This window comes from Filicampus tigris, chromosome 6 (genome assembly GCF_054856515.1).
Source record: "Filicampus tigris isolate MCC_2025a chromosome 6, RoL_Ftig_1.0, whole genome shotgun sequence".
Lineage (NCBI taxonomy): Eukaryota > Metazoa > Chordata > Actinopteri > Syngnathiformes > Syngnathidae > Filicampus > Filicampus tigris.
Window position 1 is genome coordinate 22,850,797 of NC_141222.1, and position 18,055 is coordinate 22,868,851.

An 18,055-nucleotide genomic window follows, 5' to 3' on the forward strand; every position below is an offset into this window, starting at 1 on the left:
ATGGTCCGGTGTGTGATCAGGTCACGGCGGGTGGAGCACACTCAAGTGTAACGCTGGAATAATGATGGGAGCTCATGTCAGTACTTGTTCTTGCTTGAGCAGGAGGTTGACTTAACCGTCACATAAAATCATTATGGGTTTACAGCCTTCGGGGCGTGAGAACGACGGACGAGCCGTGACGCCGCACATTAAGGCCCCGATAGTTTACAATCGGGTTTTCTCACGTTCAGATTTTACATTCACCTTTCATTTTCTACGATGCAGTTAAATACTGTTGCATCTGGAAAACGTTTATAGAGGGTGAGATGTTGTTATATACTGTACTGTATTAAAAATGTGAGCATGTGTGTGTAGTATGTACTGTATATACATTTCTACTATTTTTTTAAAATTAATTAAATGCTAGGGAACTTTTATTGATGAGATTCCAAATCTGCCCTCGTTTTTTCTCTCACAGTTTTTTTATAATGATAATATATAAAAATAATAATAATAATAAGGTGCAATACAGTAATAGTACTACTTATGACTTAACGGTTAAGTTTAGCAACAAATGGATTTTTTTTTGTGAAACGCCATAGCTATAAATTACAGCGCATGGTAAAATCCACTGTGCGCAAACCTTTATTGGTCAAAAAAGTGAAGACAATTTTTGAATCAGCAAAAATCTGTTTTAGCGACAAATGAAACCATCATTGATTAAAATATGCTGTTGACCAGTGTTATCGCACTATTATGTGTTTTTTTAATGTTTGTGTTCTGTTGTGATTCCTGACAAAAATAAAAAAAAACTTTATCAGGCAGAAACCATAATTGTCAGTGAGTCTTATGAGCGGAAGAATCATAGGCTTTTAATTAAAAAAAAAAAATAAGGACACTGAAAAACAATCATAGTAAAATAATAAGTAGAAGTAATAAATAAATCTATTAAAAAAAAAGGTCAAAATGTTAGATGAAAACCACAGAAGTTTCTTTTTCTATCCATGAAAAACTAAAATAACGGAAAGACTTCATGTTTGTATAGTAAAATGTAATCATGGTCGAATATTATCATAAAATAAAAATTGCATAAAACAATGTCGCATTTTTAAGAAAGTGAGCTTCAAAAAAAAGAGAAGCACTGATTAGTTGTATTTAACTCTTTTTAAACATTATTGTCAATGTTTAACTTGTGTTTGCAAGTTACAGTGTATTTTTCCCTATAGCAAAGTTTAGTGTTAATGTTCACACTGCACATAATGTTACAGTGGCTTACAATAATATTACAGTACATCATATTTTCTGAATATTCCTTCATTTCAAGAAATTTGATTTTAATTCTGGAGGGGGAAAATGAACATATACACCTTCAATCGTGATCCAATATGAGCCTGCTTTCATCCACTAAAAACCTCCCAGATTCAAATGTATCAAAATAAAGAGCTCCTAATTTGTCTTGCTATTTTTGGCTGTGTACTTTTTTCTTTTTTAATCGTTTGCCATCATGCAATCGCTGTTGAGCAAACACCCGCGGCCTGCCCTTTGAAGCTCGGAGTGACGCCCGCTGCTGTGTGGGAATTGCGACACCTTCCTTCCTGTAAACTGCAGGTGAGATCCACCATTGTGTATAAAAGCACTCGTTCCGTCACTTTGCCACAGCGCTGACAGCAAGGTCACCATCTGGGTACCTTGGACCAAACCAGATAGATTTTTTTTTTCCTCTTACGCTGCCATATTGTGTCTAGTTTTATTTGAATCGTATATATTTTTGTTTTAATTAATCCGTTTTACCATCAAGATGTTGCGGCTCATCACCGTGGTCTTTTTATCCACTTTGGCAACGTCTTTCCCGTTCCCTCGCAATACTTTGGAGCACATCCGCAAAGTGTCAAAAGATGACTTCGAGTCTTCCGGCGGTGGACCCGGCGAGCCTGTCCGCGGCCTTGTGAGAGTGCTGCAGCTGGACCCGCGCACTCTGGCCCAGTCCGGGCTCTTCGGAAGGGCAGGCCAAGCCCGGAGCTCCAGACCGTCCTTCCCAGCCTTCCTGTCCCACGGGCGTCCCGGCCCAGCCCCGAAAGCCCCCACGAGCCCGCTGCGCCGCCTGCAGGCCGGAACACCAGTTGAGATAGAACACAAGAAAAGACAAGGCCTGCACATGTGGCAGAGGGCCATCGATAAGGGAAACAAGGCGGCTGAGTCTTTGCCCGTCAAACTGAAGGACGTCAAACAGACGTGCGCCGCCGTTCCTTTCGTTCAGGTAACGTACACTACACTCATTTTTTTTTTTTTCCCCCATTGGAAATTATGGAAATAGAAATTGTCTGGGGCCGGACAATAGTGTTGTGGTCGCGACACTCTCACACTTCGGAGATTCTGCCTTTCAATCTCTGTACCCCACCTCGCACTCAAACTGATTTAGTAAACGTACAGGTGATGTTTTTGATGACATTTCATACAAGTGGACATAAAAGGTTAATTAACCAGAGTTAAAGCAACACTGTGTCATATGTCAGTTTTTATTGATTATGGCGGCGACATGTGGACAAAAGCGGTAGTGTTTTGTCAAAAGTCAACCGCATTTCCCATGCGCGCCAGCGCGTAGTGTGGTGAAATCCTGAGCTCTCTCTGGCCTGCAAGTTGGACCGAATTACATTTCTATTTACAGTGCCTGTGTGAAAGATGAATAGCAATGAGGTAATGAATCTAGATTTGTTGAAATAATACTTTTGTTTTTTTGTTTGTTTTGGGGCTTCTGCCATGACACCAGTAATAGCGCATAGACGTTCGAATCGACTTCCGTCCTTAAAGCGAAACAAGGAAGTGACGTATGCCGTAAAGCAATTCAGGACATTTATATTTTTTTGTGTGCCAGGTTTGCTCCCACCCTCCTCAATGTTGCTTAGTGCCAGTAAAAACGATACAGTTAATGTTAAAATGTCAAAACAAGAGGGAGATTAAATCTTGTGCACTTCATGTCCATTGATCCGGCTTTTCATGGCATGGCGTTGACATTTTTTTTTTTAACCAAATAATACTGAGTGTGATCTGTGTGTCCCACCCAGCGTATGACAGCAGAAGGGTGCAGCACAGTGACCGTACACAACAAACTGTGTTTCGGCCAGTGCAGCTCCCTGTTCGTCCCCGCCGAAGTGGACCCGGCAGGGAAGGGGTCCCGCCAGCGTGGCCCCTGCTCCCGATGTGCCCCCTCCAAGGCCCGGGCTGTCACCGTGCCCCTGCGGTGCGGCGCCGAGGTCCGCCAGCGGCGAGTGATGCTGGTGGAGGAGTGCAAGTGCGAGACGGGTCGCGAGGAGAAGAACGCGGAGGAGGCGTCGCCACACTTGTGAGCGCTTTATACGGCAGTGTGTTCACCAGAATTGAGATGGTAGAGTTTGGAGTCACCTTAATTCTCAATGTCATATTACCTCCATTATATGGAGAAGATTATTCTAATCAGTATGCGGTTAATTATGCAATATTAGGAACATCCGCACCATTAAATGGAATCTAGTCGATAGTGGTAGTTTTTCTGGGTCGCCAGCTTCCTCCCAAATTGCAAAACAAATGCAAGTTAGGTTTATTAACGACTCAAAATTGTCCATAGGTGTGAATGTAAGGGTGAACATGTGCCCCGCAAATGACTGGCAACCATTCCACAACTGAAAACAAATGCTATGTTTCTAATATTGTGACTCACTCATATAGATAAAGTAATACAAAATATTATGGGTCATTCCAGAATTGGAAGACAATTTAAGACATTTTTTAAAAAACTGACCACTTATTTGATAATTTAGTAATAAACCATCATATGAACTGATTTTTCCAGCTCAGCCACAAACAGAAAACTGTTTATGAGATATTTTAATTTTAATTAATTTTAATATCATATCATATAGTTTGCTGTGTTTGCAGCAACACTGTTACATATCCTAAGGCACTTGAAATATTTTAAAATTTTAGGTGAATAAATCCTACACAATTCAATAGTTAAATGGTATTTGGTTACTCATTTAATTGTAGTATTGCTTTGATTACAAAAACAGGCTGGCAATTATGGTTGTAAATCAATGCTAAGGTGAAAGGTTTTTACTGAAAAGTGCATGCTAGCTAGCTGTGATGCTAACTGAACAAACTTAGCTATATGCTCTAGCTATTTTAAGAAAGGAAAACTTTGCTATTATTTTTGTATAACAATATGAGTGGGGTTGTCTATACCACTTACCCTCTCGGGTGTGCTGGAGCACGTTCACACCTAGAGACAAGTTAAGAGTCTTAAATGAACCTAACATGCATGGCTTTTGAATTTGAGAGGGACATTGAGGCATGGGTGCAAACCACAAGGACACCATGCAGCCCCTACACTCTAATTCAAATATGGGTCAAAAAGAGACCGATACTACTTTTTGGGTTACACCTAAGATGAATAACAACACAACACAATCTAGAAAATTGGGTCATTTTGTTTGGTTAAAAATTGGTTACCGTACTTATTTGACACACCTTTGACTAACATTTTTTGGGGTTGTGTTGTCCCCCCCAAAATAATCATTCAAAGTTGTGTTAAATGAATAACTTTTGAATTTTTAGGGGTGTCTGTTTTTGTAACACAGCATAGAAGTGTTAGCCTGGCACCTGAACTTGGTAAAACATTTCGTTTTTTTGTACAAAAAAACTAAAATGTTTTTGTACAAAACAGCCCCAAAAATGGACAACTGAAAGTTGTGTAAAATTAATAACACACAAAACAAACCAGAAATCTAGTTGTTTTGTGCAAAATTCCCAAAATTGGGTTGTCATTTTGAACAAAACAACCCCAAAAATAATTTAACCCCAAAATAACCCAAAAGGTAGTCAGCCCCTATTTGACCGAAGTTGGATTATTTTAGAGTCAACAGTATTCTTAAATTAATACAATAATAATAATGTATCAAACAAAAAGCTATAAGGAACATTACACTATACCATAGTAAGAATAATTTAAAATATATATATTTTTTGATGTCTTGCTAAAGACAGATTTTTTTTTTTTTGCTACCATTTGTGATTGGCTCCTGTTCAATCGTGCAGTTGTGCCATGTATGTTTTTCTAATTGACTGTATGAAGTCTGAACGTCTTGTTCAGAGGACTCACGGGGCCTACTCAAGCTAAACGTTGACAACGTGATATTGTCGTGCACTTTCCAGACGGTTCACAGCGGACGTGCGTCTCTGTTAAGACGACCTTTGACGTGTCCAAAGGGAAATATTGTGATCCATTAAAAACAAAAGAGATTGTTCAACCCGCTCTTTGCCTCTTATTTTCCTGCCAGCACTGAATTAAAAATGCAATTTAGTTTGTATGCAAAGCTCCAGCGAGAACATAAAGAGCGTTTGTTGTTGTAGCCCCCCCCGCCCCCCCCCTATACCCAACCACTCCTGCATGCAAGTTCTCAGCTCCTATGTTTTATTAAAAAGCCCCATTCTGCACACTTTTAGCACGTCGCACTTCCAAGCGAGAGCGAGTGAGCCGTTGAGCTCGGGTACTTAGCAGTAAGCAAACATAATTGTTTCAGCATGCTCCCCTTGAATTATGTATAGGAAGCACCTCTTCTCATGGCCAATCTTCCTTTCAGTGGAGTTGTGGGAATTTGAGCATCATTCACCGCAGATGCGCTCGAAACCGGAGGGTGCGCTTGATTATGTGCTCCCATAAAACCTATTATTCATTTATAGCCTGGCACCTGGGCTTGGTAAAGTGAACTCATCCCGCACATGCCGACATGGACTCCCAGAGGAGCGTCAAAAGAAGGGGGCTCTTTACGTCGGCTTGGCACGCCGTCGCAAGCCATGCTTAGGGCGGCCATTTGCATTCACGCGGGGCTCTCGGCGAAAGTGAAAGCGCTCATTTGCGCTACTGGGGGGTTGCATTGAGTTCCCCCTGATTGCATTAGCATGTAATTAGCATTTTGGGTTGATGGCTATATTTTTCAAGATTGATGGGTCAAATATTTGCTCAGGTCTTAAAGAGGAGGTATTAGGGGCCACTTGTTTTGTACTCACTGCCCTGATTTTTTTTTTTTTTTTTATTCCCCACAGTCAACTTCACATAGAAAAATCATGTGTGTGTGACTCGTCATTCCTTTTTGTGTCCCTTCTCACAAAAACAATCTTGAAAAAAGAGAGAGAGAGCGCTTATTGGTGGAACAAACAAGGTGCAAACAAGAAAGCGCACCACTTAGCGCGACAGATGTCAGGCCTCCTTTTTTTCGCAGAGCACTCCTGCGTCATTAAGGATGGCCCGGTTCCCATGGCGAAGGGGAACGCAAGGAGCGAAAAAATTAGGAGGGCCCGGTGCCAAGTCCGCTGCCTCGGGGATCAGATCAGCGTCATGGGGTGCTAAGTGGCCTAGTTAGCGCTTTAAAACAGCACAATCAAGCTGCCTGCTCCGTGAGCGCCTTTTAACTGTCACACATGCAACTTGCAGGGTGGAGTGTGTGACGTTTGTATGCCATCACTGCCATCAGGGTGGACCACTGGTCAAGATGAGGTTATAGAGGCCTACTTGATTAAATTTAGCCTGACTTTAGCTTATTATACACAAAAAATGCTGGGTTGTTTTCCGAAACAACTGGCTGGGTAGCAGCTGTGGATTTTGAGCAGATTGGGTCACTTTCATCCGAGGTTGAGTTCATTTTTTATTATAAATTCTGTGCAAATTGAGATACGAGTGTTTTAAGGAACGGGCTTGGTCACGGAACTAATTCAATTTGTATCTCAAGACAGCACTGTACTCACAGTCATGTATCCTTTATCCTCTGCGAGGAGCTGAGCCAAACTGAGGCTCCATGGACAGTCTGTGTATCCGATTTATACTGCCCCCAAGTGGCCAAGGTGAGCGCACCATAAGGAGCAGCAAAATGGCTGTTCAGCTGATGCAATTTGTGACAATTTTCATTATTTTTTTTATTTGATTCTGTCATTAATGTATGTGTTTTTATAAAGTTCGATGTTATAGAGTTGTTTTTTTTTTTGTTTTGTTTTGGAATGCACTGAGGAGCAAGTTGCTGATGGAGAACCGGCACACTTCTTTCATCCACTAGGGGATCGCCTCAGTAGACTGGACCAGATTTAGGAGATTAACCCTTGGATCTGGCTTGAGGAAGTGAAAGTAAACAAGGCTCCAGCTTGCACCCAGTCAAGGAATTGTTACGGTGGAGCAGCAGTAATATTAATGTCATGTTCAGTCATTCGCCAGACACCATCTTGTCACCTACATTCCCCCAGTGGTGCTTTCGTGCTGGAGGTGTCAGGTTCTGGCCGTCAGGGTGTCTGGACCGCGGCTAAGTTCTACCTCCCCACTGATGGCGCTTACATGCCCAGTGTGTGCTGCGAGTCTGGACCAGCTGGCCAGAGTTGGCTTTGCTGGAGAAGGTTCCCTGGGCTAAGCCTGCCAGCCTTCCTGTCTGGATGCCAATCCGCCAGCCCACCAGGCTGCCTGTTGGCTACTGAGCAGGATGCAGATAGGTGAGGCCTGGTGATCTGGTCCACATCAAAGTTTGTCATTGGTGATGTCCTTCTTTGCTTTTACCACTGCGTTTAGACCACAACCACCGGCATAAAAACAAACAAACCCCAAAAATGTCATGTGTGTGCGTGTGTGGCTCTTTTGCCACATCTGAGGGGGAAACAAGGATTTCACTGAAGCATCAGACAACAAGCTGAGTGTATCTATTTTTATACACTATTTTCAAAAGGAAAACTCTTACATTTTCTCTTTCACTCAACTATGTATATAAAGTGCTATGTAAATAAAATTGGATTGATTTATTGAAATATTGTTAATTAAGGCATTAAGGAGACAAATGATTTAAAAACATGTAATTTGTCACAGGATAATTAAATAATACAAACTGTATGGACTTTCCATAGGAAAAAAAAAATATATATATATATATATACATATATATATATATGTATATATATATATATATATGTATATATATTGTTTTAATTTATTTATCTTCTCATGTGGGATACCTGTTGACGTTTTAACACGTCTTTACTGACGTCACATCCGTTTTCATGTATTCCAATTTCCTGTCTTCTTTTTCCGCCAGGTGGCGCAAATTAACAAAATGTCGAGGTTTTCATCCTAGTCATGAAAATGGAGAGTTTTGTTCTGCACGGATTGATTGTATTTATTCATCGTCAGTACACTTCATACACATATTAGGCGAGTTTTGAAAGTGGAAAAACATACACAAACCTGAAAGAACGGTTTTAGATTCACTCTGATGAAAATGGATGGAATATCCATTCGAAATGATCAATTTTCCCAAGAATGCAGTCAACCAATTCAAACATAACGGAAGCAATGAAGTCGATTGGCGACCACGAAGACAAAGAGAAACTGTTAAACAGGTAAGAATGTGAAGTATAGCCATAAATACAAGTCGAATTAATTTTATAATTAAAATATTTTAAACATATATATTGTACAATGTACAGTGTACATGTCATTTTGACATGTCCTTAAATGTGCTACATTATGACTTTTTTTTTTTAATGATTTTACCGTTGGGTGCCAAAATAATGGTACGTTATTTGAAATAACGCAGTTAAATGTCCAGAATGGACTATACACTTTGTGACAGTGTGGGTGATTAAATTTATTTGTTCATAAATCAAATGTAATCCATATTAATCCATCATTTTGTGTGCTTGTGCGACATCAGCCATGAAGATGGAACTTCAAAAGTTTAGGGGAATCCATTTCTGGACAGTCACTCTCTGATTTGTTCAGATGTAAAAGATGTGTTCCCTCATAGGAAGTTATGGAAATGGAAATAATCTTTGCAAGGCTAAAACTGTCACCATCATATGAACTTTATTAACTGTACAAGGCAACGTTTTAGGCGTCATTTTAACATGAACCACTAATAGCTTTTGCATCACGTGACCGACACGTTGTGCTGCGCACTGTGCGCAGCATGTCTGCGAAATGTCTGCAATACATGCAGTGCACGCGCCAGAAATTGTTGCTGCACGTACGTACTCTCTACTCTCTCGTGATTGGTCCGTTTTGTCACATGCTGCGATAACGTAGTTTTACCCGACTCGTTTCTTTAATAAGGGTAATTTATTTGTCACCACGGAGGAGAGGAACCACACCACGCAGCTTATTGGTGCTGCGAAGCAAACTAGTTTGGCAGCGGCGTGGTTGTTATGTCACTTATACGTGTGTAAAGACGACAACACACGCACGTACCACCTTCGCCGGCCACCTTCCTGATCAATTCCACAGTACAATTAAATGCATCGTCTTGTCATCCAGGTTCCGTTGTTCTAGCAGGTACGATATCCATTGTTGTCGTTGTAAACACGGCGACCGGAATTGGCCAGAAAAGGCAGAGGAAATTCCACCCTGTGGTCTCCTAGCTAATATCAGCTGTAGCGACACCCTCTGACTTGGCGGGAAACCGCAACACATGTGGGTTGCTCGCGAGTATAAAGGCTAAATTTTAATTTAGGCCTTCACCAAAACATCGATTGCATTTTAAATCTATTTATTATAATGCTCAAATATTTTGAATGCAGACCATCCAATTAAAGAATAGCAAACAAACAAACAAAAAGTTCAAAATCTATTTGGGAATATTTTGCCAAAGTCTGATCTAATTTTAGGGCAAATTGAAAACATGTTATTGTCTTGTCTTGACTGTACTTGTCCCACTCAGGAAAAAAAAAATCTGTTACTTCCCTGAACAAGTTCTCTTTTTTTTTCTCTTTGAGCTTCAGAACTCTCATTGTCTAAGTAGAGATTATTGACAGTAAATAAAGTCCTCCTATTCCGAATGAATGTTTTGAGTATTTTGAACGGGACGAACCTGAAACCTCCTCTGGTAAAGTTTTTATTAAATCCTTTTCAGCCAAAAAGTTGCGAAGCTGGCCCTGAGTTTTGTATTCAGTCCCCACCATTTTGTGTGTGTGTGTGTGTGTGTGTGTGTGTGTGCATGGATTGTTGCTGCTTCGTGGCAGCAGGCGGTGGGTGATGATGACGATGATATGGGACAATGATGACGATATGTTGCTATGACAGGTGCCTTGCAGGTGATGTCTCTCATGCTCACTTAGCTAATGAGTCCAATTAAAGTAATTAAGAGCTGGCACGGGGAATCCTGCCCTACACCCCCCCCTGCCCCCCTGACGCGCCGCCCACCTCAATTTCCCCCCCCCCCCACCTGCCCGGTCACATCAACATAACAAGCAGGTTGCACTGCTACATGCCATCAACACTTTGTCTCCCCCCCCCCCCCCCCCCCATTGCCTTCCTTTCCGTTTTCTGGGTGCGTGGCATTCCGTGACTCTTTGAAAGAATCATGAAGACTAAAAACGAGCGCACGTTTCACATGCACTTAAGAGACACTTCTTGTCACAGCGGTGAGCAAAGGAGAGGGCCTGCAGGAGAAAGAGCGCAGTTCGAGAGGGTGAGGGGAGGATGCCAAGCCAGGCCCTAATGAGGGGAGAGATAATTGTTTTGTTTTGTTAGGCAGGAGGGGTTGGGGGTTCAAAATGACATGCCACACATGGTTTTTGGATGACGTGCAAATTCAGGCTTTACACTAACAAATTGGGGAGTAGCAATGCGTAAGAATCATGGATAAAAACGGGTGACTTTTGCTTCTGAATTCATATTCCACAAACACAATATGAATTAGAATATTGCGTTTCGACTTGTGGTGCCCTATGGAACATATTACTGTCAAGAAAATTGTTGACTTGACTTCCTTTTAATGCATTCATCCATCCATTTCTTTTAGAGTTGAGGGTGACGTATCGTGGCTGACTTTGGACTACGCGATTTTTTTCCAGAAGGAAAAGCAGAAAAACGTATGTATCAATACATGCAGTTCCAACTATATACGACAAGAATACTATGCAATAAAATGTGTAACTACATATGCACATGTGAATGTGAACAAAAGCAACAAGAATACAACCTCAAAGGAACTGTTGTAAAAAAAAATAAAAAATAAATCTCAAAAACATTTAGCCCACATATGCCCATCATATGTAATAATAAACATCATATGTTTTCCATGAATTTAATACAGTTCTCTGAGGACGTTATAAAAATTGATATGTCCCTCCTGGTGTTCAGGATAGAAAAGGCAGCCATATGGAGGACATTAAAAATAGCTGCAACCACAATAAAATTCACCCAACCTTTTAAAAAAAAAAAAAAAATTCAATTTTGATCATACATGCACGTCTCCCACACAAAAGACCCTCTCCGTCAAAATAAACATTCATAGATTAATCACCAAGTCCATAAATTGTGATAGTGAGAAGGGCTCACATCTGGACATAACTTATACCGCCACATCTGCTCACATTTATAAAAGTGTATGAAAGTTTGCTTTTATTTCTCGGAATGTGACAAGCGCGGCGGCAGCGCAGAAAAAAAAAAAAAAAATCACCTTTGTGCAGTCGGATCACAAAACAAATGACTTTGACGTGAACTCTGTATTTTCTTCATACGTCTGCAGATTTTGTTTTGACAAATATTAAACAGGACAACTTGGCTTTGACATTTTATCACATCGGGGGGAAAAAAAAATACAGACACAACATTGGTGACCTTGCTTGCATGGGTGGGGGATGCGGTGGTGGGGGGGGGGGGCGTTTGGGTGATCACCACCATCACCATCACCAAAATGACATCTGAGCGCACTTTGGTAATCTGGCGGCTCGCGGCGCGCAGCAAATTATGCGGGTGGGCTTCGCTTTGCGAGCCAGGGTGGCGAATCGGCTCCAGACGCCTGTCACCGCTCCCCCGAAGATAGATGGCGTCGTTACACAGCCGCCATCATGCTGTAGCTCATCTGGAATCATCCAATCATCATGAGATGAAGTTGAATTTGACGCCGCTCTTCCTCTCGATTATTTATTGGAACATTAATCAACGGTCGTGCAAATGTTAATGGACCACAGTTAGTCAAATGGCCAATTTTCATCTGATTTACACTCATTTTGTCTGATGTTACTCGGCAACACAAAATGAGTAGACAGCAGACGTTGCTAACTTATTCAGCAGCGCAATAACGCATCATATAACGCCGTGCGGAATTACACTCGCGTTATTGCTAACAGGATTCGTACAAGTAGCCACTATGCATTAAGGGCAGATGGAACAGTAGCTTCTCCAGGCCACCAGATGCTGATGCCCCCCCCCCTCCCCAGTATACTTTTATTTGCCCTGTGGAATTATTATTGGTCAATCTAACTACAGGGGGTTCGGTTTACAGCTAACAAATTTGTAGGCTACTAAAGTCTCCATAGTCTGTCACTAACCTACTTTAATGCTGTTGTAGAGTCATAATTACAATTACAAAAAAAAAAAAAAAAAAAAAAATCACTACTTCACGTCATAAAAATGAAAAAATGAATCGGTCAGAACTACTATCGCCATAATTGTCCACTTGATGCGTGATGTTTCAAGTTGGATTAAATTAAAGTAAAATATGAAGTCAATGCTGTTCATCAAAACAACTTTGCAGATTCCCGCTGCCAGCACTTTAGCTCCGCCAGTGCGGACTGCATTTTGGGCTCTGGTCCGGATGACGACAATGTCGGATGTTTGTGAGCTGGCGGTTCAGACTGCGGTTGCATTGCAAAAAAAAAAAAAAAAAGGATGCGTATTCGATTCGACCATATATGAAAGCAGCCCTGGAGGCATTTGAAAAAAATCTGAATTGAGCCGTTCGGACTGTCATAAAAAAAAAATCAGATGGAGGTCGCATATGGGCAAAAAAAATCCAATCTGGGCCGCATTTGGCTGCAGTGTAAACCTAACCTTACTTATTTTTTTGTCATGCTTTTGCCCATTCCTGTCATATATAGTGTTTTGTTTCGAATTTACATTTTACACTTGCGCGACCATCGAGGATGTAAAAAAATGAGACGCTGTGCATTATGCGTTTGTCAGCAAATGTAATGAGTTTTATTGCGTTTACATCTTATTGGTAGCACTGATACAAAGTAGTTAAAATGTTACTTCAAACTTTACTTTAATGAATGGGTTATGTTGGCCTCAGCTTGACCCTGAATTATCTAGATTTCTGTTTATTAAAAAAAAAAAAAAAATTGTTCCAAATGTGACCACAATTTAGCAGTGATTTAATAGCAAAAAAAGTGGTTAGTAAAGTAAAACTATAGTATGTTGTCTCATCATCTTTTGATAGTGTTGTTCTTGGAGTAGTTTCCTGCCAATTCCGGTTTGTCAATCAAACAGACAAACGTGTTAAGACTGCCAATATTTTCGAAGGCACAAATCAGTGTGTTTCGCGAATTCTGCCTAGCAACAAGTGGCCGCGCGGAGTGTGCAACGTGACCGGGAACCATTATCTCTCCGCTTTGGTTGCCAGGTAAAATTGCATTTCATCATGTGGCTTTTTATGTTGTCCTTGCAGTTTAACGCAGTCTTGTCGGAGGCGATGTTAGAAGTAATCAAAACACGTGCGACAGTAAAGGACAGTTCCGCAGTGTCCCTGGTACCGCTTCACATAAAACGCCAGCGATCCATAGCAATGGACGTGTCACGTCCTTGCCAACCTCTCAGAGTCAAGAAGCGTGTGCCAGTGCGTGTAAAAGCGGAAGATTGAGAGAAGAGGCCAGTGATGCTGCAATGTTGAAATGAGATAGGCTGACTGAGCGAGTGTGTGTGTTTTTGGGGTACAGAGGAGGGGTGCAGGTGGCACGGAGCTGGCGCGGGCCCGGACTCTCTGTCCCCTGGCTGCGCCAGCCTCCATCTGTCATCAGCAGGAACATCTGCAGCCCAAGGTGCCCTTGTCGCCCGGCGTTAGAGTAACGGGTTTGGCGTTTCCATTAGTCGGCCACCGTGGCCTGTTTCGGCGCGGGCCAAGAGCGTGGCATTTTTTTTGGGGGGGGGGGGGGGGGGGGGGGCGGGGGAGCTCGTGTGTGTGTCTAGATAGCAGGCCGAGGATGAGAGAGAGCAAGCTGGAGATTTGTTTGTCGGTTTGCGCGCCTGCGCGTGCGTGTGTGTGTGTGCGTGCGTGCGTGCCAGAACAACATGGCAGCGCGGCACATTGACCCAGCTGGGATGAGCCGGCATGTCGAGTCATGTCCCCTCCTGATGAGAGCCGGTGCCCAGTGCGCTCATGCCAATGCCAGACCTCCGCTCTTTTCTCCTCACCCATCCTCACATCTTCCCGTGCCCCATCTGTCCCCCCCCCCCCCACTCCATCTCCGCCCTCTCTCGTCCCTCCCTCACCTCTCTGCCATTCCTCCTTTCCTCCCCCGTGCTCCTCACACTCACTCTCCTCCGCATCTGAGCCATTCTCACTTTTTTTTTTTTTTTTTTTAATCTTCCCGTTCCCAGAAAACAGATGGTACTTTTTTCCCGCTTCTTTTCATCCTCATCCCTGCGCATCGCCCCCAAAAATCCGCCACTCCCCTTCCAAACCTCCATCCCTCCTTCCGCCTTGTCCCGTGCTTCTTCAGCGTCGCTGCACTTCGGCCAATCGCTCATGTTAAAATATATTTTTTTAAATTCTGGGATTTGTTCAACAAGCTTATCGGGAAACAAAAACCAGGAAGGCAATACAGCAGTTGGTAGCTAAACAAGAGAACAGAAGCAATCATACATGGACATTTTCAAACAAAACGGAAATTAGATCAAAGAAGACGTTTCTCCAAAAATCTAAATCAGGGGTGTCAAACACATTTTTTGTCGCGGGCCACATCATGGTGTGCCTCGGAGGGCCGTTGCAACTAGTTTTGAAATCACAAGCCAGTAAATAGTTGAAGAAATGCTTGCAATATCTCATATGTAATATAAAAAGTGACGACAATTTGAAAGAAACATGTCAAGTCAACACGCATGATTTGCCTTCGCGGGCCACATAAAATAATGCCGCGGGCCGGATGTGGCCCCCGGGCCTTGAGTTTGACATAAGTGATCTAAATGATTTTATAATAAAACGCAATCGATTTAGATTAAACCTGTTTGTCCTCTTCAGTTTATGGGTGTGCTTTTGAGAAAAAAAACTTTTTTATTTTTTTATTTTTTATTTTAACGCTACTCGTGCCCTTTACTGTAGACAGCATCGGGCTCTATTTTGATCGACAGCGCATCTCGATTTTCGTGTCGGGGCAACTCTAGTTGACCGTGTTTTGGAATTTAGCTGACAGTTTGGTGACTGAAAGTTGGCTAGACCTCAGACCGACTCGGAGCAGGTCTAACTTGTGGCGCGGGGTGGTGCGACGCGATTTTGGTGGACTTGCTCAAGGCGCAGGCAGACAGAATCTGAGCTCTGCGGATGTCATCATATTTCATTCCTAAATGTGACAAGAGTTAGACTTACACTGGGCACAGAAACAGGGCTCATAGGAGTTGATTGAATCAACGGAACATCTGCCGGTCGCAGCCAAGTTGCGAACTCCTCCGTGGTTGTGCTTGGCGCGTCTGCCTCGCAGTTGAGAGGTACCGAGTTCAAATCTCGGCACGGGCGGGGTCGGCGTGTTCTCCCTATCCACTCGTGGGTTTTCCCCAGGTACTCCGTCTTCCTCCCATGTTCCCAAAACATGCGTGTTAGCTTCTTTGGTGATTCTAAATTGTCCGTAGGTGTGAATGTTTGCTCAAGACTTATTTGATCAAGGTGCAGAAATGTGCGAAAAAGTTCCTGAAATTAGAGGATGGAACCAATTAAGGAATGAATATTGAACATTGGAAAACAAAGCGATTTATAGCGGTATATACCTTGTGTAGCTTTGACACGACTTTTGATTGATCCTTAATGTGCTCGACAGGACTCCGCTCTCAGCAACATGACTGCTGTTTGTGTTTGCAAACACATGGTGGCTCTAACGAGCAGCAATCTGTCTGCACATTAATGAAGCAGAGCCTTGGCTGCAATTGTGTCAATTACCCGCAGAATACTAATCAGAGCAGCACCGAATGAGACAAGATGGATTATTCTTTTTTTTTTTTTTCATTTGCGCTCTTGCTGCTTCATGAATCAGTTGAGAGAAATTAGACGGCATTTTATGAGTTTTTGACACATAACCTTCTTTTAGCCAAGAAAGAGTCATCTTGGAAGGGTAAATGCAGCTTTTCATTCTCACTTTGGAGTCCAGTCACTTTGAAGACAAGAGCTTTTTTTTTTTTTTTTTTTTTTTACTCTTGGCACATCCTTCTCCTGGCCTTATCAACACTTAAAAAGTGTCGATGAGAGTGAGAGAGTGAGATGAAGCAAAGCGAAGCGACAACTGCTAATCAATAAGATTTCTGCAACCTCTTCTTTTTCTACACCTCCTCCCCCACCCCCCAAGAGGCCCGTGGCATTCAAGACGAGCCAAGACGAGCTTGGCATTGTGGAGCACGCCTTAAAAAGAAACACCTGCGAGGTGGAAGACTTAAAAAAAAAAAAAAAAAAAAAAAAAAAAAAAAAAAAGAAGTAGGGAGAGAGGGAGAGAAAAATCCTGCTTTTCGCAGCTCTTAAAAATGTTGGCAAATGTTCCATGGCTTTTTCTGGGAACAAAACAGTAAAGAGAAAGCTCTCCCATGCAAGTGAAGACAAAAGGGGGATGCTTTTCCATAGAGAAGGGAGGTGTCATTACACTTGAGACGCTTGCCAGATTTGGACTTTATCTTATCCCGTCCTCCCCCCTCCCCCTCGCTAGCTATGCCGTCTTCATTTATTAGGCAAACAAATAATAAATAGTGTTGTTTTTTTGGGGGTTTTTTTTCTGTTTTTTTCAAGCGGGGGATCTGGGAAAGGGAGACAAAGATGTCGCGCGACGTGGCGAGGGATGGAAGTGGCGAGTGAGGGCGAACGCAAACAGATGGCACTCTTGGCATGTGGCGCTCTCTTAAATCTGTTTCTGCTGTTTTTCCTCATGTGTATGAGGCTTTAACCTCGTGCTAACCTGTGTCCTGGCCTGACCCCCCCCCCAACCCCAACTGCTGTTTGTACTTGTGTACTGCACTGTGTGTCCGAGTGTGCGCGTGCGTGTGCGCGTGCGTGCGTGTGTCTCTATCCAGCTTCCTACCTTAAATCATATAAATAAAAAAATACAAAATCAAAGTAAGTACTAATCTGCCTCCGTCATGTAGTCTTGTAAAATTTACCCCACAAAAAAAACAACAACAAAAAAAACCAACTGGAGATCCTTTTAATAAGTCCCCTTTATTAAACAGGCATTTAAACTTTAAGTATCAGGAACAAAACACTTCACACAAATAATATTCAGACCCACTACAGCAGTTTTACTTTCTTTTCATCAGTCGTCTGAGCTTTAATGAGACACTTGAGCCGAGACGCGGCTTTTGTGATTTTTGGCACAGTTGTGCCACAGGTTATTACCTCCCCCAGGGGGAAACTCGTAGCGCACACATACCATTTTATCGATGGGCTTATGAAACGGAGAATATTTAGTTATCACCTTGGAAATGAATTATTCAAAGTTTCCACGTATGCGATAAGCGATTCCGAAAATGGATGCATCGTATATTGAATGCATCTAATATTCCAAATGCGATTTGTTTTCACAATACTGTCCTGAGTTTTGATTTGGACTTTTGAGATCCGCACAATAAATGTTCTCAAAATGACATTACAGTAGAGTTCAACTTTTTATTTTAGTTTATATTTGTCATGCCAGACCTTGTTTTTTTAATGACTCATATTTCGATTGATCTATATTCGTGCAAAAATATATGGACTACTCTCTCGTGATTATAATATGGCCTATATCGTGATTATTCACTATATTGCATTTTTTTTTTATATATATATATATATATATGTGGTTATTATTTCCATACGTATTGTCACTGCAGTGCAATAAGCCGGAGTCAGGAGGAAAGAGTTTATAAAAGACAGAGAATGTCCAAAGTTTGGCATCATTTTCAGTTCCCCCCCCCCGTAAAAAAAAAGTTAAAAGTGCAATGTGCCTATTGAAAGGCATAACTGACTTTACACAATTGCAGGGCCACAGTTAAGTACACGTTGTTAGCTAGTTTAATACCACCGACACTTAGAACGAATTGTAATCCCTCCACCCGTAGAAGGAC

At 42.1% G+C, this 18,055-nt stretch overlaps 2 protein-coding genes across 2 annotated transcripts in view; both read left to right on the forward strand.

The window, feature by feature from the left end:
* The first annotated feature begins 1,777 nt into the window (after positions 1-1,777).
* On the forward strand, positions 1,778-5,037 carry dand5 (DAN domain family, member 5). The gene is made up of 2 exons (XM_086033971.1): positions 1,778-2,236; positions 3,042-5,037. Exons 1-2 carry the CDS (start codon positions 1,778-1,780, stop codon positions 3,321-3,323), a joined length of 741 nt encoding a protein of 246 aa, XP_085890097.1. The 3' UTR covers positions 3,324-5,037.
* A 3,047-nt stretch (positions 5,038-8,084) lies between these two features.
* nfixa (nuclear factor I/Xa) overlaps positions 8,085-18,055 on the forward strand; it is a 177,179-nt gene continuing 167,208 nt past the window's right edge. Inside the window, exons 1-2 of the mRNA XM_086034392.1 lie at positions 8,085-8,379; positions 10,779-10,848. Coding sequence (XP_085890518.1) covers positions 8,300-8,379; positions 10,779-10,848 — 150 coding nt within the window. The 5' untranslated portion in view covers positions 8,085-8,299. The remainder of the gene's footprint in view (positions 8,380-10,778; positions 10,849-18,055) is intronic.